This window comes from Bufo gargarizans, chromosome 1 (genome assembly GCF_014858855.1).
Source record: "Bufo gargarizans isolate SCDJY-AF-19 chromosome 1, ASM1485885v1, whole genome shotgun sequence".
Classification (NCBI taxonomy): domain Eukaryota; kingdom Metazoa; phylum Chordata; class Amphibia; order Anura; family Bufonidae; genus Bufo; species Bufo gargarizans.
Window position 1 is genome coordinate 276,950,805 of NC_058080.1, and position 26,809 is coordinate 276,977,613.

The 26,809-nt window shown below is 45.4% G+C and overlaps 1 protein-coding gene across 2 annotated transcripts in view; it reads right to left on the reverse strand.

The window, feature by feature from the left end:
• AFF1 (AF4/FMR2 family member 1) overlaps positions 1-26,809 on the reverse strand; it is a 139,489-nt gene that overhangs the window by 102,002 nt on the left and 10,678 nt on the right. The window contains exons 2-3 of one of the 2 annotated variants that reach the window (XM_044303751.1): positions 11,712-11,832; positions 9,928-10,719 (exon numbers count right to left, since the gene is read on the reverse strand). In XM_044303751.1, the coding sequence (XP_044159686.1) occupies positions 9,928-10,719; positions 11,712-11,832 (913 nt within the window). Of the gene's footprint in view, positions 1-9,927; positions 10,720-11,711; positions 11,836-26,809 lie in introns of both variants that reach the window. The other variant, XM_044303744.1, reaches the window with a different exon arrangement.

Genomic DNA, 26,809 nt, shown 5'->3' on the forward strand with positions numbered 1-26,809 from the left:
GGATCACAGACACGGATGCCAATCTTGTGTGCATCCGTGTTCTTTCACGGACCCATTGACTTGAATGGGTCAGTGAACCGTTGTCAGTCAAAAAAATAGGACAGGACAGGTCATATTTTTTTGACGGACAGGATACACGGATCACGGTCTCGGCTGCAAAACTGAGCATTTTCCGATTTTTCCACGGACCCATTGAAAGTCAATTGGTCCGCGAAAAAAATACGGAAAACGGCACAACGGCCACGGATGCACACAACGGTCGTGTGCATGAGGCCTTAAGCTGACACTTTGCCAGAGTTCTCACAGTAATAGCGCTCCCAAGAGTCCCACCAATAGTAATTTTTGTATCCCAAAGTGCTCTTAGTAATAGTGCCCCTAATAGTAATAATGTCCCCATTCCAGAATAATGCCCCCATAGTGTCCATGCTAGTAATTGTGCTCCCCATAGTCCCCAAGTAGTAATAAAGACCACCATAGTGCCCCATGCAGTATTAAAGCCCCCATAGTGTGCACCAGCAGAGAACCAGTTACAGTGCCCCTAGGAGTACTCGTCCCGAGTTCTTTGCAGCCTAGCTCAGGTGGTCAAGATGATGATTACGTCATTGTGTTGTCGGTGCCTAGGAGAGTAAAACGCCTCAGGCTAGTGGTACAGTTGAATGTCGAGAGGCCCAAGCAAACAGCAATCAAACATTACTGGATGTTAGGAAGTCCTGCGTACCTTTGAGGCACACCTACCGCAGGTTGAGAACTACGGGTCAATAGCAACAAATACAATTCCAGCTCTTATATTTCAGAGGCCCTTTAGAGAAAGGCAACAGCAACTGCTCCACTTTTCCTTTTGACTTTTTTTCATCTCCCGAATGGCAATGACAGCAAAACTTCTACTGATACCACAAACTGAGCTCTGCTACATCTGCACACAATTCAGCCTGTTGCTGGTTGTTGGATCAGCATTCAGTTTGCAGGACAGAGGGACAACAGATTTGAAGGCTTCAGCGAATAATCCGGCCTATTTTATCCAGGAAATCCAGCCGGGTTTAGAAATGTCAGGTCAATTATACCCTTTGGATTGTCACTTCTAACAGAGGCTGCAAAATGCTGTTCCAACCAGTTGTTGTGAGACGTGACCTAATCCAGAACGGCATCACTAAGGATAGAAGTAATTGTGGTGCCGCACACCATGAGCCTTAGGGTACAGCTTCTAAGGTGAGCCCCCACTCATGACAACTGGGATGCTACAGTAATAAAAATGTGCATAAAACAACTAAATTGAGCTTTCCTGTATATCAGTATGCTCATTTTAAAAGTGCATCTGTCAGCAGACTTGTAACTGTGAACCTGGCTGGCCTGTTATATGTGCACTTGGGACCAACACAGATGTCTTGAGCTGCCATGTGCCACATTGCTGACAAAAATAAAGTGTTCATATATGCAAATGAGCCTCTAGGAGCAACAGGGGCATTGCCGTTACACTTAGAGGCTCTGCTCTCTCTGCAACTCTGTGCCCTTTGCACTTTGACAGGACCAGGTATGATGGCTTTTTCACTGGCCTGGCCTGGCCCTGTCAACAGTACTTGCAGAGAGAACAAAGTAAAGGCAACGCCCCCGTGGCTCCTAGAGGCTCATTTGCATATAATAAATCATATGAACATGAGACCAACACAGATGTCTTCAGCTGCCAAGTGCACATGTAACTGGTCAGCTAGTTTCATAGGAACAAATCTGCTGACAGATGCACTTTTAACCGCCTCAGGACCCCCGCACGCAGGATTGCGTCCTGGCAGCGGCCCCGTTATTCCTCTTGGACGCGCCTGCGCGTAATCTCGCGAGGGGCGAGATTTCCTGTGAACGCGCGTTCACAGGATCCGGAGGTAAACAAGTGCATCTACAGCCTGCCAGCGGCGATCATTCACTGGCAGGCTGTAGATGCGATTTTTTTTTAACCCTTGAAAGGTATATCAGACGCTGTTTTGTTAACAGAGTCTGATATACCTGCTACCTGGTCTTCTGGTGGTCCCTTTTGCTTGGATCGACCACCAGAGGACACGGGCAGCTCTGTAATAAGTAGCACCAAGCACCACACTACACTACCCCCCCCCCCCCCCCCCTGTCACTTATTAACCCCTGATCACCCCCCTGTAAGGCTCCATTCAGACGTCCGTATGTGTTTTGCGGATTCGCGGACCCACAAAACAAGGACACCGGCAATGTGCTTTCCGCATTTTGCGGATCCGCACATTGCCAGAACTATATAGAAAATGCCTTTTCTTGTCCGCAATTGCGGACAAGAATAGGACATGTTCTATAGGCTCTACAAAAAACGCAGTGTTCGCCCGATCAGGCCTGATCTTGTGCGCACACTTGCGTTCAGTCTGCCCCACCGCAGTGACAGAAATTTATTTTTTTCTGATCACTGCAAAAACACCGTAAAATCGCTGCAGCGCTATAAAGATCACTTTTGAGGGGCATGGAGAGTTCATAGAAGATTTATTTTATTGGCACAAATTAGCAGAATTTTTTTATTTTATTTTTTCTTACAAAGTCTCATATTTGACTAACTTGACAAAAAATAAAATAAAATCTCACATGAACTCACCATACCCCTCACGGAATCCAAATGCGTAAATTTTTTTAGACATTTATATTCCAGACTTCTTCTCACGCTTTAGGGCCCCTAAAATGCCAGGGCAGTATAAATACCCCATAAGTGACCCCATTTTGGAAAGAAGACACCCCAAGGTATTCTGTGAGGGGCATGGCGAGTTCCTAGAATATATATTTTTTTGGGCACAACTTAGCGGAAAATGTTTTTTTTTTTTTCTTAACTTGTGCCAAAATATATATATTCCAGGAACTCGCCATGCCCCTCACGGAAAATGGTGTCACTTGTGGGGTATTTATACTGCCCTGGCATTTTAGGGGCCCTAAAGCGTGAGAAGAAGTCTGGAATCCAAATGCCTAAAAATGCCCTCCTAAAAGGTACTCATTGGAATTTGGGCCCCTTTGCACACCTAGGCTGCAAAAAATGTGTCACACATGTGGTATTGTCGTACTCCGGAGAAGTAGCGCAATGTGTTTTGGGGTGTCTTTTTACATATACCCATGCTGGGAAAGAGAAATATCTCTAAAAGACAACGTTTACCTTTTTTTTATACAAAGTTGTCATTTGACAGATATTTCTCTCACCCAGCATGGGTATATGTAAAAATACCCCCCAAAACACATTGCCCTACTTCTCCTGAGTACGGCGATACCACGTGTGACACTTTTTTGCAGCCAAGATGCACAAAGGGGCCCAAATTCCAATGAGTACTTTCAGGGTTTCACAGGGCAATTTTACGCATTTGGATTCCAAACTACTTCTCACGCTTTAGGGCCCCTAAAATGCCAGGGAATGCCCCACATGTGACCCCATTTTGGAAAGAAGACACCACAAGGTATTCCATGAGGGGTATGGTTAGTTCATGTAAAATTTTAATTTTTGTCACAAGTTAGTGGAATATGAGACATCATTATTTTATTTTTTTCTTACAATCATATTCCGCTAACTTGTGACAAAAAATAAAAACTTCCATAAACTCACTATGCCCATCAGCGAATACCTTAGTGTGTCTACTTTCCGAAATGGGGTCATTTGTGGGGTGTTTCTACTGTTTGGGCATTGTAGAACCTCAGGAAACATGACAGGTGCTCAAAAAGTCAGAGCTGCTTCAAAATGCGGAAATTCACATTTTTGTACCATAGTTTGTAAATGCTATAACTTTTGCGCAAACCAATAAATATACACTTATTGCATTTTTTTTTATCAAAGACATGTAGAACAATAAATTTAGAGAAAAATTTATATAGAAATGTAGTTTTATTTGAAAAATTTTACAACAGAAAGTAAAATTCATTTGGGTGGTAAGTTGTATGACCGAGCAATAAACTGTGAAAGTAGTGTAGTGCAGAAGTGTAAAAAGTGGTCTGGTCATTAAGGGGGTTTAAGCTAGGGGGGCTGAGGTGGTTAAAGGGAATCTGTCACCAGCGACCTTCCTATCAAACTGTTGACATGGACACAGAGCTGTGGTTCACATGATAAAAATTCAGTTTTTCTTTTGTTAAACCGAGGCTCCATTCCCGAGTTATGATAGGTTCCCTTTAAGAAAAAAAAAGTGTCATCAGATGAAGCAAATGGCACGTCGCTGCTCGGCACATTACACGGTTTTCTTAAAACTAACCATAAAGCTGTTTTGCTAAAATAAAAAAAACGTATTTTGTCCTAACCGGAAGTCATTGTTGGACCAGGAGGCATTGGGATGCATAACTTGAATCCCTGAGTCACCGCTGCCCCCGATAAAGTCAGCAGTGCGCCCCCCACCATACCAGTAAATCACGCGTGAAAAACGTGCTCCTGTGAGACTTCAGGGAGAGATGTCAATAGGTTTTCTCCACCTGGCCTGTCAGTCTTTGCAGTGGGGGTGTGGCAAAGCAGGCAAAGACCAGGGCATCTGGGTGCAACAGCAGCACTCTCGTTGCACCCAGAGGCTAATTTACATAAATTTAAAAAGAAAGATAGCTTTTGGACACTGAGGCCACAAAGAATTAGGACTAAAAGCATTACATTCAGCTGACAAGAGGATTGCCTGACCTAGAAGACTCCTCAGGAGATATTGGAGTAATGCCGATAATCCGGTGACACATGCCCTTTAATATAGCTAATTTATATTTACTAGCAGGTTTGCTCACCTGCTTCCCAGCACAGCACTCCAAAAATAGCCGTTGATGGAGGCTCCCATCCAGTGACCTGCATTCCCTTACACTGGTGTCAGATTGCGCATGCGCTGGTATCCTTGTCTGTCACAAGTGTCAGTGAATGGAGGCCAAGGAGGGACAGGACCCTCCATCAACAGCCATTTTTGGAGTGCAGCACCAGGATGCAGATGAGCAGACCTGCAAGTAAACATAAAGTAGGCATATTACACCATCGGACCTTGGCACCCATGGCTTGATCATGTCTACTGCTAGCATTCTCTCTCTCTACAAACTGCTTTTATGTGATTGGTAAGCTATGCAATAATGAAATCACTGACTTCGTGAGCTCAATAAAACCCTACAAGAACATTCTCTACCTACACACAAATTCCGCCAGCCATGGAGCTAAAAGCTAGACAGCACAAGGAAACCCAAGAACCACAAGGGTGCAATAACCAGTCCATAGGTTCCTTCCGTTTTCCTCTTCAGTGCTATTCACATGCATCAGTGGTGTCTTAGGTAAAGGAAATCAAGTGAAGCACACTTGTCACCGGAAAAGTTATGAGGAGAAAAAAAAGAAGTTCCTGGGAATTTTTCTTAGACGTATTATGTGTTGCCAAATGAAACCTCTGACTCATCCAAAGTAGAAAAAGCGTGCAGACTGTGCCACTAACTGACAGCAAGAACAGAGCACGGGAGCGGGAGACCCATTTTACTGAAACCATGACCTACTAGAGAGGGCACAATGGTGGCAGGGGCCGACAGCAACTCTTCAACATAATGGAATACTAACATTCATTCTATGCACTTGATATTACTTGTTAAAAGGGTACTCCCACCTCAGGCTTCCATGGCAAAGACAGGAATCACCAGCTGGGGGAAGGAGAAGTTATGGAAATGTTCCAGCGGCCAGCGCTGTGCAGCTTCCCTAACTCCTACAGCAGTGAACGGGAGCTACACAAATCGCATAGCACAGCTACACAAATGGGGGTTATGAAAACAGCAAAGTATCGAGCGCTAACCCATTTCTGTAACTCCGCCTACCCAGATACCAACTGAGGCGGAGACAGGAATAACCCTTTAATCTTGTATTACCACATAACTATGTAAAATTATTGTTTAGTCTAATCACCAGGTTTATAACCCGGAACTGTGACATCACTGTATTAATTATCCTTGTACTGCGACATCACTATGTTTACCATACTTGTTCTGTGACATCACTGCGTGATGTCCCTTTCCCATAGGACTTGACGGTACAAGCACTGTTTGTATCATCCCTGTGCTGAGACAGACATCACTGCGGTCATTATCCCTGTGCTGAGACAGACATCACTGCGGTCATTATCCCTGTGCTGAGACAGACATCACTGCGGTCATTATCCCTGTGCTGAGACAGACATCACTGCGGTCATTATCCCTGTGCTGAGACAGACATCACTGCGGTCATTATCCCTGTGCTGAGACAGACATCACTGCGGTCATTATCCCTGTGCTGAGACAGACATCACTGCGGTCATTATCCCTGTGCTGAGACAGACATCACTGCGGTCATTATCCCTGTGCTGAGACAGACATCACTGCGGTCATTATCCCTGTGCTGAGACAGACATCACTGCGGTCATTATCCCTGTGCTGTGACATCACTGCGGTCATTATTCCAGTACTGTGACATCACTGTGGATATCCCTGTGCTGTGACATCACTGTGGTTATTCCTCCTGTACCGACACATCACTGTGGTTATTCCCCCTGTACTGTGACATCACTGTGGTTATTCCCCCTGTACTGTGACATCACTGTGGTTATTCCCCCTGTACTGTGACATCACTGTGGTTATTATCCCTGTACTGTGACATCACTGTGGTTATTACCCCTGTACCGACACATCACTGTGGTTATTACCCCTGTACTGTGACATCACTGTGGTTATTACTCCTGTACCGACACATCACTGTGGTTATTACCCCTGTACTGTGACATCACTGTGGTTATTATCCCTGTGCTGTGACATCACTGTGGTTATTACCCCTGTACCGACACATCACTGTGGTTATTACCCCTGTACTGTGACATCACTGTGGTTATTACTCCTGTACCGACACATCACTGTGGTTATTACCCCTGTACTGTGACATCACTGTGGTTATTACTCCTGTACCGACACATCACTGTGGTTATTCCCCCTGTACTGTGACATCACTGTGGTTATTACCCCTGTACTGTGACATCACTGTGGTTATTACTCCTGTACCGACACATCACTGTGGTTATTACCCCTGTACTGTGACATCACTGTGGTTATTACCCCTGTACTGTGACATCACTGTGGTTATTATCCCTGTACTATATGTATAATCTAGAATCTGTGACATAACTGCAAGGCCTCATGCACTCCACCACATGTATTCTGCAATCCGCAAATTGCAGATGTGCAAAATACACATACCGTCCGTGTTGCATCCACAACTTTGTGGACTTGCATAGGACAGGTTGTATTTATTTGCGGAACGGACATATGGATGTGAAAAGCACACTGATAATCCATGTGCTTTCTGCATCCATGTGTCTGTTCTGCAAAAAGAAAGAATATGTCTACAAGCTGAGGACCCATTAAAGTCAATGGATCTGCATCTTTATATTGCGGACATGGTGGTGTGCAAGGGGCCTAAATGTAATTTCCACGCAGTGACAATACTCTTCAGTGTATTTTTTTAGGGGCATAAGTATATGAGGTGTTGGTGTTGCAGATGAACCTGGGAATTGATGTCTCTTATAGACTTTACATAAAGACCTAAGAGCATGTTACAGTTGTGACCTATGGTAGGAAAATCCAAGTTAGCATGCACTGGGAAAATGTTCACCTGTACTATTCTTCACATCACACTAATGTGTTTACTTGATAATATTCGTGTACCCTTTAAATATATCCTAATCACTATGGTGTACTTTTCTACTGATTAAACTACACCATTTTCAAGCACTGACACCATTTAAAGGGGATGTCTGAGATAATTCTAAATCTCGGAAAATACTAAAATAAAATAAAAATCTTATTTATAGCAGTAACATGTCGGTACACAGAACATGACTGCAGCAGCCAATTACTGTCCTCAGCAGTCCAATTCTGAGGACAGCGACAGGCTGCCGGGCTGACTATGCATGTCAGTGTCTGTGCAGATGTACGTGACTTTGCTAGCTGACCACTGTCCTCAGTGTTAGGGCCCTTGCACATGACCGTATGCCCTCCAATGTCCCAGGGCGGCATTGATTGTGCACCCGGGTGTACACAGCATCATAAAATCATATGAGTGCAGGACAATAGCCCCGCAGGCGGCCCGACGTGCACAGCATCATTGTAATCTTTGATTCTGTATACTCCCATGCGCACGATTGATGACGCCCCAGAACATATGGCTCGCTCACGGACAGTATATCTCTGAGGGCATACGGTCATGTGCCAGGGCCCTTAGACAGTGACTGGCTGCAGTAGTCACATGCTGTATACCAGCATGTCACCGCTGCTGTTTGTACACCAGACAAGTGGCGCAAAAAAATTGTACTTTAGAAAGGAGGAGAGTATAAGTAGGTATGATGATTTTTCTATTTTAGGCTACTGCAGGGCTCATCCAAGATGTTTAATTATCTTGGACACCCCCTTTAATTCAATGGCCAAAGGATTTGTTCCATAGGTACACTGTGATCATGAAACAGGAACATATAGGGGGAGTTATATCATCTCCCTGACCCACTTTTGGTGGCATAAAAAAAGTTGCAAACACTGTTTACGACTTTTTAAACTTTTGGACTTTTTTTGCGCCACCCTAGCCACTTTCTAAAAAGGGGACACGGAGTGTGCCTGACACATTTATCTTCACTTGCTCCTGTTTCCAGGCAGAAATGGAGAAATCTACAGCAGCTCCGAGCTGCCGTAGATTTCATTCTGGTGCACACCGCCTCACAAATTAGGCACATTGTCCGGCAGCGCAGGAGATTTCAAATATTTGATAAAGCCACCCATAATGCTTTGGCGCCCACGATGACATGGGAATCCAAGTCTTGCAGAGGTAATACAGACACTAAAAAGCAGCTGTATTACAGCTATTGAATGTAGATTATTAATTACAAGGGATTTCCAATGCGTTTAATCAGTATTAGCTTTGGTGGCTACTCAAATTACCTATTTTGCTTAACATCACTGAATCGTTTGCTTTATTATACTGGAGGTTTTAATGGAATTTGTGGCAGTTTGACAATTTTGCTTGAATTATTTAAATTTCAGTCCATCACATACATACATTTTTAGACATATACAGGACGAGTCAAAATTATGGTTCAAAAGTAATGGCCTGTATTAAAATAAATTCTGCTCTTGAGAAATGAAAGCTGCGCCGTGACCCGCTGCCATGAAAGCTGCGCCGTGACCCGCTGCCATGAAAGCTGCGCCGTGACCCGCTGCCATGAAAGCTGCGCCGTGACCCGCTGCCATGAAAGCTGCGCCGTGACCCGCTGCCATGAAAGCTGCGCCGTGACCCGCTGCCATGAAAGCTGCGCCGTGACCCGCTGCCATGAAAGCTGCGCCGTGACCCGCTGCCATGAAAGCTGCGCCGTGACCCGCTGCCATGAAAGCTGCGCCGTGACCCACTGCCATGAAAGCTGCGCCGTGACTCACTGCCATGAAAGCTGCGCCGTGACTCCGCCGCTGTTTGTACTGGTGAGCTTACACTAGTATACAAAAGGGGAAGGTTTAAGATACATTACAACAATAAAAAGCTTTTTGTGCGTTGAATTTGCAAGAATGGGGCAAAAAGTATATCTGCCCCCCAGCCATAAGATCTAAACGACCTGAGATGGAGCGTCACTTGGACTTCCGCCTAGACATCTGCCATGTCACCTGCACATATCGAACATTTGTAGTGTATAGCTAAAACTTGGATAAGTGTGTTTTTTTTCATGCTAATACATTTGTGTTATGTTCTCTCCGTTATGAATACCCGGGCTATAATTTTGCACCATTCTTTTTGATTCATCATCTAGCCACACTCCCATCATCTAGTCCCAAAACATACAATGATTACTTGCAAAGCCAAATATGCATCTTGTTCCTAAATGTCACATTTGCTTGGCAATACGGTCAATGAGAATAGTTTATGAGGCATCAGAATTTGCTTCTTTTACATTTATTACAACCTACCTCAAAATGGTCAGAAGTAATTTCCATTCTGGAAAGCTTGTCCTTGGCATTGGGTTTAAAATCTACATGACTTTCGTAAGACTCCTCATGATACTCCTCTTGTAGAGGCTTCAGATCTGGAGAAAGATTAGGAGCCTGATCTTGACCATCCATAGGACGCACGTAAGCCGTGGGCTTTGGAGGCAGCGTATGCGTTTTTGAAGTCAAATAGGTTGGGAAGGTTTGTGATGAAGCTACTAGGTTGGCAACAGTGGTAGCGCCGTCCCTGTTAGCTGGGTCTGTTACAATTGGGGATTTGGAGGCATTGCTTCGATTGCTGCGAGACTTGGAATCAGTTTGCTGGCTGGAATGTAAAGGGGACAAAGGCTCAATCGGGGGGGACAAGGGTGACAGCAGAGGGGAAAGGGGCAAGACTGATGCTGGTGAGGAGGGCTGTTCTGCAGAGCGTTGATCTTGACCTTGCTTCCCACTTCTTTCCACAGACACGGTTCCTGATCGTTGCTCCTGTGTTCGGTTATTCTGAAGACTATGATTTTGGATGTGATTTTTTACATTAGCACCAGAGGACAGCTCCGGAGCAGTTTGAGGTCTATTCCTATGCCCCAAAGGCATACTTAATTTTGGAGGGCCCATAGAACTGTTAGTTGGAGGTTGCTTAACAGATCTTCCCTGTGATTTAACTGGGATGCCAATAAGGTCTTGATGCGATTTTGCACTAATGAGCTCCTTTACTTCTTCGTAATTACCAAGCATACTCTGTATACGACTAGATAACTCGTCTCCTTTGCTTGTCTAAGATAATAAAAGATATGATAAATGTTTCTGAATTAAGCATATTCTGTCAAAAGATAATGTTTTAAACAGACTAGCCTTTCTTATATCGCAGTAAAACAATAGTAGCATAAAAGTACCCTGCACTTGTGTCACCAACACAATCTTTATTCTCAATTCATAGGCTACTTTCACACTCGCGTTTTGTGTGGATCTGTCATGGACAGAACTGTTCAGAAAATAGAACCGTCTGCATCCGTTCAGAACGGATCTGTTTGTATCATCTTTAACATAGCCAAGACGGATCCATTTTCTATTGTGGCATATTGTGTCAGTGACTTACATTGTGTGCCAAGACGGATCCATTTTCTATTGTGGCATATTGTGTCAGTGACTTACATTGTGTGCCAAGACGGATCCGTTTGGCTCAGTTTCATCAGACAGACACCAAAACGCTGCAATCGTCCGTCTCCAAAGCGGAATGGAGACGGAACTTATGCATTCTGGGCAGATCCTTTTCCATTCAGAATGCATTAGGGCAAAAACTGATCTGTTTTGGACCGCTTGTGAGAGCCCTGAACGGATCTCAGAAATGGAAAGCCTAAACGCCAGTGTGAAAGTAACTTTACAAGTCACTGCAAAGTGGCAGTATCTGCTTGGTAAACAGCAGACGTCATCCATAGAACAAAAGGTAGAAAACTCTATGGCATGTAAATAACTCTCCAGAAAGGAAGCAGACACTGGAGAGAAGCCGTCAAGCGCCTTCAAGACTTGGTGTGATCTTACCAATACCAGTTCCCCTAATTTGCAAGCGCTCTGGAGACTTCTAATTTCCCGAGGGAACTAAGAAACAGGTCTATTTCACATGTCAGCAAACTAAACTGCAGCTGCTCTGCTAAGCAACTATGGGGCAAGTCTGATACATTTCAAGAATGCACCCAAAATGCATCTCTAGACAGTCAAACCACCATTACTTGGATGAAGTTAACCCATTGTGCTGCATGTAAATGTACCTTGTAAGGTTCTGAAAAAAGTGGAGCATTGTCAACATAAGGGTCTCTTTCTTGAAGAATTTCTTGATTTCGTCTCTCCCGTTCTCTAATGCGGAGTAAATTTCTCTCTTCATTGTATAAGCTGCTAAAAAATAAAAATAAAAATTATATACCGGGTACTTATTTTACATGCAAACAATAGAATCGAGAAATGGGGATCATTCTAGATTAAAGTGGTATTATACCTACTATAAATTGAAAAGTAGAAGCTCTTTGCTCAAATTTTTGTGTGTAAAGAGCTTTCATTTATAGTAGGTATAATACCACTTTAAGGGGAACCTGTCACCTGGATTTTGGGTATAGAGCTGAGGACATGGGTTGCTAGATGGCCGCTAGCACATCCGCAATACCCAGTCCCCATAGCCCTCTGTGCTTTTATTGTGTAAAAAACAAACAAACAAAAAAATTTGATACATATGCAAATTAACCCGAGATGAGTCCTGTATGTGAGACGAGTCAGGGACAGGACTCATCTCAGGTTAATTTGCATATGTATCAAATTACACAATAAAAGCACACAGAGCTATGGGGACTGGGTATTGCAGATGTGCTAGCGGCCATCTAGCAACCCATGTCCTCAGCCACAGGTGACTATGAATGTGATAGTCTAAATTTTCTTGTAGTATAGTTTTTTTTTTTTTTTTTTTTTTTTATCAGATAATTTTTTTAAAGGTTTTACATACAGCCAATTATTCAGATAAAACATACATTATATTAAATTTTATTTTTTAAAGGAAGGAGTCATCGGAATGCCGTATTGTTTAAACATTTAAGGGCACATTTATTAAGACTGGTATTAATAACCCCTGTGCTGCCGGTGAATCGAAGATATGTAGTGGAGCTTCCTTACTGTCTAACATGGAGACCATTTTCTAGGCCTAAACCAGGCATAGAAAATGGTAAATGAGACAGGCCTACCTGCCGGGCCGTCCCCTTCCACACTCACTTTTTTAGACCAAAGCAGGGAAAAGTCAGATTTTGGCGCAAAGAACCTTTGCGCCACAATCCGCCAGAAATAAACCTAATGTAGGCATATTTCTGTTTAATAAATAAACCCCTTTTTTTTTTTTTTTTTTTATTTTACTTGTGGTGATATCACTTCTGAATTTCCTTTTGACTACAAAACTAAAAAATTAAAAATTCTGCAGTTCTCGCACTGGCCCTTAGGCCTCATGCACACGATCACATTCATTTTGCAGTCCACAAGCTGCTGAACGGCAAAATATGCATAATGGCCGTGTGCATTCTGCAATGTTCTCACACTCCTGAGTAGAAATGGCTATTCTTGTGAGCAAAACGGAGAAGAATGGAACATGTTCTACCATTTGCAGAACGGCCACACGGATGCAGAAAGCTCCACAATTGCAATTCGCAAAAAATGCATATCAGACGCAGACCAAAATTACAGTCGTGTGCATGAGGCCCAAGTGTAACAATATTAGGCACCACTGCCTGTTCTGTACAAATTACTTTACGGCAGTCATATCATCATCACAGGCAGGATTACAATGAGAGATATCACCTATATATCGATAAGACAGAATCAACCATTCACAATGAGTAATGGTCTCGTTTATCTGCTCCTCCCTTGTACAATGACCTCTGCACAGGTCAGAGAGCATGCCTAAAATTCTCTCCCATAGAAGTCAGTGAGTCAGCTCCTCTGTCTATGGCCCATGGGGCTTCTGTCAAGTCGCTATCTAAATGCTGTTAACAGCAGCTCAGGCAAGATAGCCACCTCCATAATCATGTTCAGGAAACAGAATTTCTACCATCTACAAATCAGAAAATAAAACCAGATAAAAAAAAATTCAAAAAAGGATGTGTTACTATCAGGTTTTATCTGGCAGAAAGAAATTAGAGGTCACACATTCCCTTTAAAGTCTACATATACGATAACCATTGTAACTGTACAGTCCAACTTATTCATTTATTAATACAACCTACATAAACCTGTCATAGGTGCTCGGTTTCTATTCTCATCATCACGAAGTGTCTGTAATGACATTATACTCTGCATCTGTTAGTACATGAAAAGACACGTCTCCCAGCTTTCCAGGCAACGTGGACGGTTCAGTGGGGAGGTGAGAGACGCTGGGAATTCCTTCCTGAATACAGGCTCACCTCTAACATTCTTGTATTGAATTGCAAGAAAAGCCACAACTTGCTACAAGTACATGGAAATGTAAAACCACCAAACTCTAAAAAGGGTTGTTGGGTTTCCTATATTGATGACCTAGCCTCAGAACAGGTCAATATCAGATTGGTGGGGGCCCGACTCCCGACACCCCTGGCAATAAACAGTTTGAAGAGAGTGCAGTGCCTATACAAGCGCTACGTTCTCGTCATTGTTTACCTGTATGAGGTCAGCATCAGAGGAGCAAGCAGTGTATATAGCGCATTATACTCACGTGCGCTGTGGCCGCCGGTCGCTCCTTCTTCTGTCTGTGCGGCGGATTGCTAATGCTTACAGCATTAGCAATGCGCCGCACAGACCTATGAGAAGGAGAGACCGCCGGCCACAGCGCACGTGAGTATAATGCGCTGCTCTCTGCTCACTAACATACCATGGCAGCCAGGACTTCAGTAGCGTGACTCCTGGCTGCCATGGTAACCGATCGGAGTAGGGGGACCCTGTGGCCACTGCCACCAATGATTAATACTGGGGGGGGGGAGGGGGGCAGGCAGATCAGAGGCTGGGGGGGGGGGGGGGGCAGATCAGAGGCTGGGGGGGGGGGAGGCAGATCAGAGGCTGGGGGGGGGAGGCAGATCAGAGGCTGGGGGGGGGAGGCAGATCAGAGGCTGGGGGGGGGGGGAGGCAGATCAGAGGCTGGGGGGGGGGGAGGCAGATCAGAGGCTGGGGGGGGGAGGCAGATCAGAGGCTGGGGGGGGGAGGCAGATCAGAGGCTGGGGGGGGGGGAGGCAGATCAGAGGCTGGGGGGGGGGGAGGCAGATCAGAGGCTGGGGGGGGGGAGGCAGATCAGAGGCTGGGGGGGGGGAGGCAGATCAGAGGCTGGGGGGGGGGAGGCACATCAGAGGCTGGGGGGGGGAGGCACATCAGAGGCTGGGGGGGGGGAGGCACATCAGAGGCTGGGGGGGGGAGGCACATCAGAGGCTGGGGGGGGGGAGGCACATCAGAGGCTGGGGGGGGGAGGCACATCAGAGGCTGGGGGGGGAGGCACATCAGAGGCTGGGGGGGAGGCACATCAGAGGCTGGGGGGGAGGCACATCAGAGGCTGGGGGGGAGGCACATCAGAGGCTGGGGGGGAGGCACATCAGAGGCTGGGGGGGAGGCACATCAGAGGCTGGGGGGGAGGCACATCAGAGGCTGGGGGGGAGGCACATCAGAGGCTGGGGGGAGGCACATCAGAGGCTGGGGGGGAGGCACATCAGAGGCTGGGGGGGAGGCACATCAGAGGCTGGGGGGGAGGCACATCAGAGGCTGGGGGGGAGGCACATCAGAGGCTGGGGGGGGAGGCACATCAGAGGCTGGGGGGGGAGGCACATCAGAGGCTGGGGGGGGAGGCACATCAGAGGCTGGGGGGGGAGGCACATCAGAGGCTGGGGGGGGAGGCACATCAGAGGCTGGGGGGGAGGCACATCAGAGGCTGGGGGGGGAGGCACATCAGAGGCTGGGGGGGGAGGCACATCAGAGGCTGGGGGGGGAGGCACATCAGAGGCTGGGGGGGGAGGCACATCAGAGGCTGGGGGGGGAGGCACATCAGAGGCTGGGGGGGGGGGAGGCACATCAGAGGCTGGGGGGGGGAGGCACATCAGAGGCTGGGGGGGAGGCACATCAGAGGCTGGGGGGGAGGCACATCAGAGGCTGGGGGGGAGGCACATCAGAGGCTGGGGGGGAGGCACATCAGAGGCTGGGGGGAGGCAGATGGAGAGAGTGGTTAATGGAGGCTGCAAGCACCACCTTGGCATGTATAAAGTTATTGGTTTAGAGAGGGGTTAATGAAGGCACCTCCAAGGTGCTTTCATTAACCTCTTCAAACCAATAACTTTATACATGCCTAATGCCAAGGTGCTTCCATTAACCCCTCCAAACCCAATGGGCATGTATAAAGTTATTGGTTTGGAGGGGTTAATGGAAGCACCTTGGCATTAGGCATGTATAAAGTTATTAACCCCTTCAAACCAATAACTTTATACATACCTAATTACGTACGTTATTTTAAGTAGCTTTTTCTTATTAGATTACTCGATGAATCGAGAAATATAAATCGATAGAATACTCGATTACAAAAATATTCGTTTACTGCAGCCCTATATGCCATGTACATGCCACATTTAAAGAGATCCCAGCAAAACAGTCTACTTCCTAATTGTACAAAGAAAAGGGTAAAAGATTTACATTATAACAAGCACGACAGGTGCTTTATATGGTTGAGCATCCATGTAAAATATGCTGCACTAATTCACCCGCTAGTGACTTGGCATACCACATCACTCGACATAAGGAAGACATGGCAAGCCTTCAGGTAATGCATGGTAGAAGTGAAAATGTCAAACTTCATGTGAAACAGCAGACAAGGACAAGCCTAACCATGCTCATGAAGCTCCTGAAATACTGCATCATCAGCTAATGGTACTTATCACAACCTGCTGCTTGTTACATGTATCTGGAAAACAGCAGCGGGTACAGTTAATCTGCACAGGTCAGATAAGAATATGACAGAGCAGGAACTGTTAAATGTCTACAACCCATGGAGCAAAGTCACAGGCCGCAGTGGTCTCAGAAAGCTTTTACACCGTCAGAATTTTAAGTTCATTACCAAAGACACCCGAGCATTTAATGCCACCAGAGGCAAGGTAGCTCGCCTATAAGTCTGGGATGCACAGTGCAAATAGCACAAAAAAAAAAAAAAAAAAAGTGTCAGTCACCCAGAGGTCTTTCAAGGACCTCATGGGGGACATATGTTGTGAAAATATATATAAAAAAAAATATTATTATTATTATTATTAATAATACAAAATGAAAATAAATACGCCCATGCCGAGAAAAAATAGTCAGCATTTTTTTTTACCCTATTCAAGTGAAACTATACATATTACCATATGAATAGGGGTCATTTACGTGGAGGTCTGATTGGGGCACTTATTAACGTTGGAGGTCTAAGCTGAGGTCTGATAAATATATTGTTCCTCATTTTCCTCCTCTGGGCAGATGTGTTTTATAGGGCGAAAAATACCATATAGGTTAAAAAAAAAAAAAAAAAAAAAAAAAAAAAATATATATAGGTAACTCATCTTAAATTTACTTTGGTGTCATTTGACATATGGAAAGAAAGGAGAGATAGAGATATACAGGTCCTTCTCAAAAAATTAGCATATTGTGATAAAGTTCATTATTTTCTGTAATGTACTGATAAACATTAGACTTTCATATATTTTAGATTCATTACACACAACTGAAGTAGTTCAAGCCTTTTATTGTTTTAATATTGATGATTTTGGCATACAGCTCATGAAAACCCCAAATTCCTATCTAAAAAAATTAGCATATCATGAAAAGGTTCTCTAAACGAGCTATTAACCTAATCATCTGAATCAACTAATTAACTCTAAACACCTGCAAAAGATTCCTGAGGCTTTTAAAAACTCCCAGCCTGGTTCATTACTCAAAACCGCAATCATGGGTAAGACTGCCGACCTGACTGCTGTCCAGAAGGCCATCATTGACACCCTCAAGCAAGAGGGTAAGACACAGAAAGAAATTTCCTCCCTATCAAACTGATATGGACAGATAGCTGCATGGACACATAGCTGTGGTTCACCAGATTAAAACTCTGTTTTTCTTTTGTTGATCTGTGGCTTCGTTCCCGAGTTATGATGCTCTTTCTGAATACGCAAATTAAGCAATTGGCGCAAGCAGGGCTTCACCATTGCTCTTGCAGCACCCAAGCTCCATTCATTTCTGCGGCCAGCCCCTGCATCAGTGCTTTGACAGATTTTATTATTATTATTTTTTCTTTTTTTTTTAAACACGCATGTGTGCCGGCCAGGCCAATATTGAGGCCCGCAAACAGAGGGTCCGCAATATACGGGCCCCGGCCGTGTGCACACCGCTTTATGGATGCAGACCCATTTACTTGAATGGGTCCGCAATCCGGAAGGTGCGGGGAGGAATGGAAAACCCCACAGAAGCTAGAGTGGGTTTTCGGTGTGTGCCTCCGCATCACAAAAAAATAAATAAAAAAAATATAGAACCTGTTCCCTTTTTTTGCAATATCGATGAGGGAAAATAAAAAATTAGGGTAGTACAAAAGATGAAAGAAATTGATTGAGGAGCACCAGGAGGACTATTAGTGTGGACAGGGATGTTGGGGTGAGGTAGGTGGTAGTGGTTGGGGATCGATACCGAGGCTGCGCCCTATAGCAGTGCACGCGTCTACACTGCAAGGTATGTACAGGAATGAAGAGAAAAAAAAATAAGTGCTGGAGCTTTCCCTGGGAGGGAAGGCAATAGCACAGGGGCGACAAGCTAATGATGAGATTGATAGGATGAGTTAAGGTGTAGGTGAATCAATTCAGAGCAGTGCCTATACTATTTAACAGTGTGGATATACACTCACCTAAGGAATTATTAGGAACACCATACTAACACGGTGTTGGACCCCCTTTTGCCTTCAGAACTGCCTTAATTCTACGTGGCATTGATTCAACAAGGTGCTGATATAGCATTCTTTAGAAATGTTGGCCCATATTGATAGGATAGCATCTTGCAGTTGATGGAGATTTGAGGGATGCACATCCAGGGCACGAAGCTCCCGTTCCACCACATCCCAAAGATGCTCTATTGGGTTGAGATCTGGTGACTGTGTGGCCCATTTTAGTACAGTGAACTCATTGTCATGTTCAAGAAACCAATTTGAAATGATTTGAGCTTTGTGACATGGTGCATTATCCTGCTGGAAATAGCCATCAGAGGATGGGTACATGGTGGTCATGAAGGGATGGACATGGTCAGAAACAATGCTCAGGTAGCCCATGGCATTTAAACGATGGCCAATTGGCACTAAGGGGCCTAAAGTGTGCCCAGAAAACATTCCCCACACCATTACACCACCACCACCACCACCACCAGCCTGCACAGTGGTAACAAGGCATGATGGATACATGTTCTCATTCTGTTTACGCCGAATTCGGACTCTACCATTTGAATGTCTCAACTGAAATCGAGACTCATCAGACCAGGCAACATTTTCCAGTCTTTAACAGTCCAATTTTGGTGAGCTCGTGCAAATTGTAGCCTCTTTTTCCTATTTGTAGTGGAGATGAGTGGTACCCGGTGGGGTCTTCTGCTGTTGTAGCCCACCTTTCTTTCCCATTCTGACATTCAGTTTGGAGTTCAGGAGATTGTGTTGACCAGGACCACAACCCTACATGCATTGAAGCAACTGCCATGTGATTGGTTGACTAGATAATCACATTAATGAGAAATAGAACAGGTGTTCCTAATAATTCTTTAGGTGAGTGTATGGTGGAACATATATTCCTGTGGGGGGTCCTTAAATATTTTTTAAACAAAGGGGGACTTACTTTACCAGGGAGGGAGGTATAGTATAAGCATAAAACACCTATACCCTCTCCTCCCCCGCCGAGATCGCTTGTCAGATGTTATAAACTTTCCTCCACGTCCCAAAAGAATGGTAGTCAAGGTTCCAAATGGAGAGTTATTTATTTAGTAAAAGCTTAACGCGTTTCGGGGTATCTCCCCCTTTCTCAAGAGCAGTGTAAAATAAAACACATAACATAGTATGCACTTGTGCCAGGTATATATAGGTCTCTTAATTCATCAATTTGCCGTGAGTTCTGGCGGGGACCGGAAGTGGGAGGAGGGTCACTTCCGGTCCTCCGGACTCTTTCTATTGCCCAGAATATATAGAATATATTCACAAATATCTATAGGTAGGTCTGCCCAGGTATGATGCTGTGTGAATGGGCAGAGAGCGCCGGTCAGGGCAGCTCCATGCGTCTCAGATGGCTCCTGATGCGTTCCACAGTGGAACGCATGCACTGGGCTCCGGGGGTGTGGTCTGGAGCAGAAGTGCACAATGCGTTCCAACAGTGGAACGCATGTTTGGGAGGCTTGAGGAGCCGAAGGCAGGCCCCCCTGACTTGAGCATCGGAGCAGTTCACGCTAAATTGCGCAGGGCAAAGGCATTTTTTAGAGATCCGGTGACGTACCGCGACTCTCCACGGTGCTGGCAGAAAGCCCGGTGACGTCACCGGCACTGATGGGCGGGATTTAGCACTGCCGTAGTCAGTAAAACTGCTAGGGCAGCGTTAAAGCCCGCCCATCAGAGCCGGTGACGTCACCGAACACACTGCCGGGTGGAAGTTTCCGCCTGGCAGTGTGTTATTGAAAACAAAAGAGACATTGCCGTGCGCGATTTAGTGCAGGGCAAGGGAGCGCATCGGAGCATGAGATGCTCCGGTGCTAGCATCAGGGGGGCTGCCTGGGTGAAAATAAGGATATGTCTTGGTTCAGCTCTGAACCCAGACAGCCCCTTTAATAGTTGTTGTGTTCTAGGCGTTCATTAAGACCAAAAGGAGTGAGGGAATTAAAACGGAAAATCTAATACATTTATTTTCGGCGTTATTGTGGGAAGAAGTTGGGGGACCCATTCTACAGGAGTCAACCTCAAAAGGGATGCATCGCCTGAGTGGATTTCTGCAAAGTGTCTGGATACACTAGATTTTATATACTTCTTTGTGTTAGAACGATGGGAATTTATCCGTTCCCTCAGATTCTGGGTGGTACGGCCCACGTACTGTAGTCTGCAGGGGCACTGCAGCATACAAACTACATTAGATGTACCGCAGTCCATGTGGCTGCGAAGTGTAATTTATATATTTTCCCCCTGAGGTGGTAATCTCAACTTCTTGCAGCCTGTCGCTGATTATTAAGCAGCAATTACAGCGTTTGTGCCCGCATTTGAAGGAACCCCTACTTTTAGAGGTGGTATTGGTGGATAAACCAAGTTTAGGGCATGATGGTACCACCACCATCTCCTTTAGTGACCTTGCTCTACAGAAGGTGAGGTGTGGTTGGCTGGCTACAGTTCCACCTAAGATGGGGTCCTTCTGTAGGATGAACCAGTGGCGATTAAGTATTTCCCTAATTTTGTGGTGTGCAGAATTATAGCGTTTGTTCTAGTCACCAGTTTGTGATGTTGTGGGCCGGTCTTTTATATTGTTTCTCAAACGGTCAGCTTGATTTTGTCTATTTTTCCAAGGGAGTCTTCAATTAAACCTTTCGGATAGCCTTTCTCTAGAAATCTCTTTGCAGGGTTTATAGTTGATGCCGCATCACCTAGTTATTTGAACAGTTCCTCCTTTTTTTGCAGAGCGGACAGATGATGGACTCATTCAAGTTGAATGGATCTGCATCCATCTGCGCCAGCCACAAGGACAGCGCCCATGCATTGCATTACAATTTGCACTTTCGTGAGCATGAGCCCATAACTGCGAAATGAACACTAACAAGGTGTCCTCATTTTCATCATTCCAGCTCCTCTTCTGCCATCCAAGATGACTGCACTGCTTCTCATTCTGCCTAATGCATTCTGTGATTTGGTAGCCCAATCCAATTTCTAGTTGTCCAGCCCTTCCCTTTGATTGGCCAACACTGCTCATGTGACCAGTGCAGGCCAATCAGGAAGTGCCTTGGATTTACAAATGCACAGTATGCATCAGGTAGTGTCTCAGCCATCTTGGATGGCAGAAGAGGAGCCCTGGAACTGACGGATCTACTCTGCAGCTAAAGAGGTGAATAGGAGGGCACCAGGTAACTGTTCATGAGTTAATTTACCTTTTTTCTTGAGCTGGAGGGTCGCTTTGAAGGGGCTGTCCAATGGAAAAAAATATTCTAGTTTTCAAACCAGCACCTGGATCTGAATATTTTTTGTAATTGCATGCAATTAAAAATGTAGTATAGCCAGCGAGTTATTCAATAAAATGTGTCTGTGTAGCGCCACCTGCTGTTTTTTTTTTTTCTTATTATTTCTTTGACCTGCTCACTGAGATGGCCGCACATGCTCAGTTTCATCCTTCAACTGGCTCCTGAGCTGTGATAGGGAGAGCATGGACACGCCCCCTTAGCTGCAGCAGAGAAGACACGCCCTTTTAGCTGCCAGCTTGATATCAATCTAGCAGAGCATTGATTGGAGAGATCTCTGGATCCATGTGAGGTACAGGACTGGTTCTAGTATTGTTTGAAAGAGGTTATCATGTACTATATGATGTCTGATTGGAATTCTTTACATTAGTTATGGGATAACCCCTTTAAGTGATATTCTCATACATGGTTTACCAGTCAGATGCTACAAGCAATATGAAATGTCAGCTCCCTGCATAATATCTGGCATTCTCCTATTGCCCAGTAACTTCTCACCAAGCATTCTTACTCTTCTCCGTCAGACACGAGCTTGCTTACGTGCATGGAAGCAGCAGTCTCCGGTTAGTCATGCAGCTCGATACTGCCATGGCAACCACTTGAAGGGGCTTACATGGACTACAGCTGACTTGCCATTAATCACATGGACCGCTAAAACATTACAGGCGCTTGTAAAAGGAAAACCTATCAGAGAGATCAGCGTGTTAATTTCCAACATAGACATATTAAAGCCCTCAGAAGCTAAATGCATCTTCTAAGGATTCTTGTAAATCAAGAGCGCCAGCAGAAGATTACAAGCAAATAGGTAATGCATAGCTAAGTCAACTGCGGAAAAGTCTGGTAGCTCTTCAAAGATTGGCTCAGATTCACTATGGAGTCAGTTTTTGCTTACAATTTTGGCACAAAACTTGCATCTCATGCTTTACAGTTTTGTTTTGTTTGTTGCCATGCTTGACAAGGTGCGTGGTAGGCCTGACTGAAAACTTTTTTCACTGAACTCTATCAACTTTTCCAAGCAAAATAATCTGAAAGCTTCTTGCCAAAAGGGCCCTCAGATGGCATTCATGGGTTTTCAAGGGTTTGTGTAGGCAGTATATATTGATAACCTATCCCCAGGACAGGTCATCAATATCTGATCTGTGGGGATTCGACACCAAGCACCCCATCTGATCAATGTTTGAAAAGGAGACTGTGCTCCTTCTTCTTCATTACACTGCCAGTTGTCTCTCTGGCAGTGGTGGCATCCAAGAGAATGGAGCAAGTACTTGTTATTACAGACCACTTCCGAGACCACAGGCATTGTAATAAAGAAGTAACACTCGTATGGAGCGCCACCTCCTCTTCAAACATCTGATAGGAGGGGGTGCCAGGTATCAGATCCCTGTGGATAGGTCATCAACCCCTTTAAGAGCCAGCACACACAGCTAAATACTCCTTAGGCCTCTTTCACACTTGCGTTGTCCGGATCCGGCGTGTACTCCACTTGCCGGAATTACACGCCGGATCCGGAAAAACGCAAGTGTACTGAAAGCATTTGAAGACGGATCCGTCTTCAAAATGCTTTCAGTGTTACTATGGCAGCCAGGACGCTATTAAAGTCTTGGTTGCCATAGTAGTAGTGGGGAGCGGTATACTTACCGTCCGTGCGGCTCCCAGGGCGCTCCAGAATGACGTCAGAGCGCCCCATGCGCATGGATCATGTGATCCATGCGATCACGTCATTCATGCGCCTGGGGCGCCCTGACGTCACTCTGGAGCGCCCCGGGAGCCGCACGGATGGTAAGTATGCTGCTCCCCACTACACTTTACCATGGCTGCCAGGACTTTAGCGTCCCGGCAGCCATGGTAACCATTGAGAAAAAGCTAAACGTCGCATCCGGCAATGCGCCGAAACGACGTTTAGCTTAAGGCCGGATCCGGATCAATGCCTTTCAATGGGCATTCATTCCGGATCCGGCCTTGCGGCAAGTGTTCCGGATTTTTGGCCGGAGCAAAAAGCGCAGCATGCTGCGCTATTTGCTGCGGCCAAAAAACGTTCCGTTCCGGAACTGTAGACATCCTGAAGGACGGACTGTCCATTCAGAATGCATTAGGATAATCCTGATCAGTATTCTTCCGGCATAGAGCCCCGACGACGGAACTCTATGCCGGAAGACAATAACGCAGATGTGAAAGAGCCCTTACATCTTCAATCTAGTAAAAAGTAAGTCCAACAGGGCTGATGGCCTAAGGCAGGGACGAACGAGTGAGTTATTACTGGCGCATCTAGCATTTGATGTACTCTGTGCAGTTCACAATGGATTAGGGTAGGTTCACATTTCCATTTAACTGATCCGGCAGGCTGTTCTGGCAGAGAACAGCCACCAGAGTTCACCGGATCGGGTCATTTACAGACTGACAATAATAGGATCAGCCTGCCGGATCGGTAAAACACAAATGTGACCCTACCCTTAGGTAGCATGACTATTACTAATAGCTTCCTGTACGCTTATTCACATAACAGGAAAATCACCAAACCCACAGCTATTGACAGGATCAGCTCTCTCACATGTACAAGGATGTCCCAGATAACAGATGTCAAGGAAAAGATGGACGAGGAACGCTGGTAAGTGATTATCTGGCAGTGTAAAGTTGCCACCGCTTACCTGATAAACTCAATCATCAGGTAATCCCATTATTCATGAGGTCACCTAAATAGTAGTTTGGCGGCAGCAGATCGTGCTGTGTAATCACACTCTGCTGCTGGCAAACTACAAGTCTGTATGGGGAGTCTTCCCCATACTGTGGAGGAGATTGATGCATGTAAATGCAGGGGTCTCCTCCATCGACGAGCAGACGATTTCAGGGAAGGAACGCTTCCTTCCTGACAATCGCATGACGACTTGTCCTGTCTTAAGGGACCTTCAGTTTATGAAATACTCCAGTGCCTGCCTGCTTATCATTCCATAGAAGTTTGACTGCAACACAAATTTGCCATTACGAACAACTATACAATTATTAGGACATATTTGCACGTCAGCTTTACATATTGCATATTCAGCACATATATTTTACTACACAATCTGCAGAAGAAATCCAAGGCTTACAATCGTTCTGCCATGGATGTGCTGCAGAAGCACACAAGGATTAGTCTGATTATCGATGGGGCTAATCCTCGCCTTTTCTGTGCCTGGGATAAGGCCTCATGCACACGACCGGATTTTGTTTCCATGTCCGATCTGTTTTTTTTTTTTGCGGATAGGATGCGGACCCATTCATTTCAATGGGTTTGGAAAAAAACGCGGACCACATCAGTATGTCCGTTCCGTTGCTCCACAAAAAAAATAAAAAAAATAAAAATAGTGCATGTCCTATTTTTTTCTAGTTTGCGGACAAGGATAGGCATTATTACAATGGATTCGCAAAAAAGCGCCATACGGAACATCAAAACACCGCAAAACACATACAGTCGTGTGCATGTAGCCCAAGTATACTTACTTCCGCATCAGGTTTATTTTCACAGAAATTTTTCGTTGGATGAAAATGGGGTTGTGGAGAAATCCATATTAAACTTGACAAGCGAGTGGGCACTTACAGTTACAGCCTCTTCACATCACTTTGCGATCCTTCCATCAGAGGTATACTTGAGGAGATTGAGGAGAACAGCTAGTATGTACGCCAGTGTATTCGGCTCTGTACTCAGAATGCAGTGGTCAGATGTCGACTGCACACTACTGTCCAAATCAGTGACAGCGATGCTGAAAGTGACCTCGATTTTCTGCCAGACACATTTTGACGCAACGTTCCATGTTCCTGAACATATCCTGAAGCATTTTGGGAGGGAAGGGGCGAGACGTGTTCTGATAGATTTTTCCTTTGAGCATACCCCAAAGGAAGAAATCTGGTGTTGTCAGATGCAGCGACCGTGGTGGCCAAAGCACCTTTCAAATTATCCCGTTGCCGAAAACGGACTCAATTTCTGCCATGTTAGGCTACTTTCACACTAGCGTTCGATCGGATCCGATCATATTAATGCAGACGGTGGCTCCGTTCAGAACGGATCCGTCTGCATTATATTGTCAAAAAATGTCTAAGTTTGAAATTAGCCTGAACGGATCCGTCCAGACTTTTACATTGAAAGTCAATGGGGGACGGATCCGTTTGAAGATTGAGCCATAGTGTGTCATCTTCAAACGGATCCGTCCCCATTGACTTACATTGTAAGTCTGGATGGATCCGCACGCCTCCGCACGGCCAGGCGGACACCCGAACGCTGCAAGCAGCGTTCAGGTGTCCGCCTGCTGAGCGGAGCGGAGGCTGAACGCCGCCAGACTGATGCATTCTGAGCGGATCCGCGTCCACTCAGAATGCATTGGGGCTGGACGGAAGCGTTCGGGTCCGCTTGTGAGCCCCTTTAAACGGAGCTCACAAGCGGACAGCCGAACGCTAGTGTGAAAGTAGCCTTACTCGCAGACGTGACACGTTTCTTCGTCTTGCTGGAGGTAACCTTCCGTTAATTCGAGATCATCCAGTTGATCCACAAATTGTTCAAAAATGTTCACAAATCGGTGTTCACGGTGTTGTCGAAGATGATGCACAACTGAGACATCGCACACTGTGCACCGACTTTTTGATCATGGAGTGGTTTTTGGCGAGAGCCAATGGATTTTCAGTGCCCCATAAACGAATGTATTGCAAGTTAACAAACCTGCAAATGGAACCACACCTTATCCGAGAACCATGTGATGTCCAATATTCCTTCATTTTCCCTCACAAACGCCTGGATACAATGACCGTATCTGACTCTGTTCTCCATGTCACTTGCTTTGAGCTCCTGAACGACATGATACGCATGCGAATTTGCCTTTTTTGCAGCTCTTTGACATGTTGAATAAGATCTCCCAGTCTCCTGTGCTAGGTGTTTCAGAGGTTTCGTAGGCAACCGCTCCAGATGATGTTTCAAGCCATCGATTGTGTCCTGTGACATTTTCAGCCATGAGAAGGGATCAGCGATCCTGCCGTTGAGGGTACGTCACAACCACCATATTTCTTTCTTCATCGACTCTGACATCCCTTAAACAAACTGGTGACCCTATAAGTTCGCACCATGAAGACTGGCTACTCCATACTGTACAACACCATCCTGAGGAGAAGTCGAGTGACTGAATGAAGA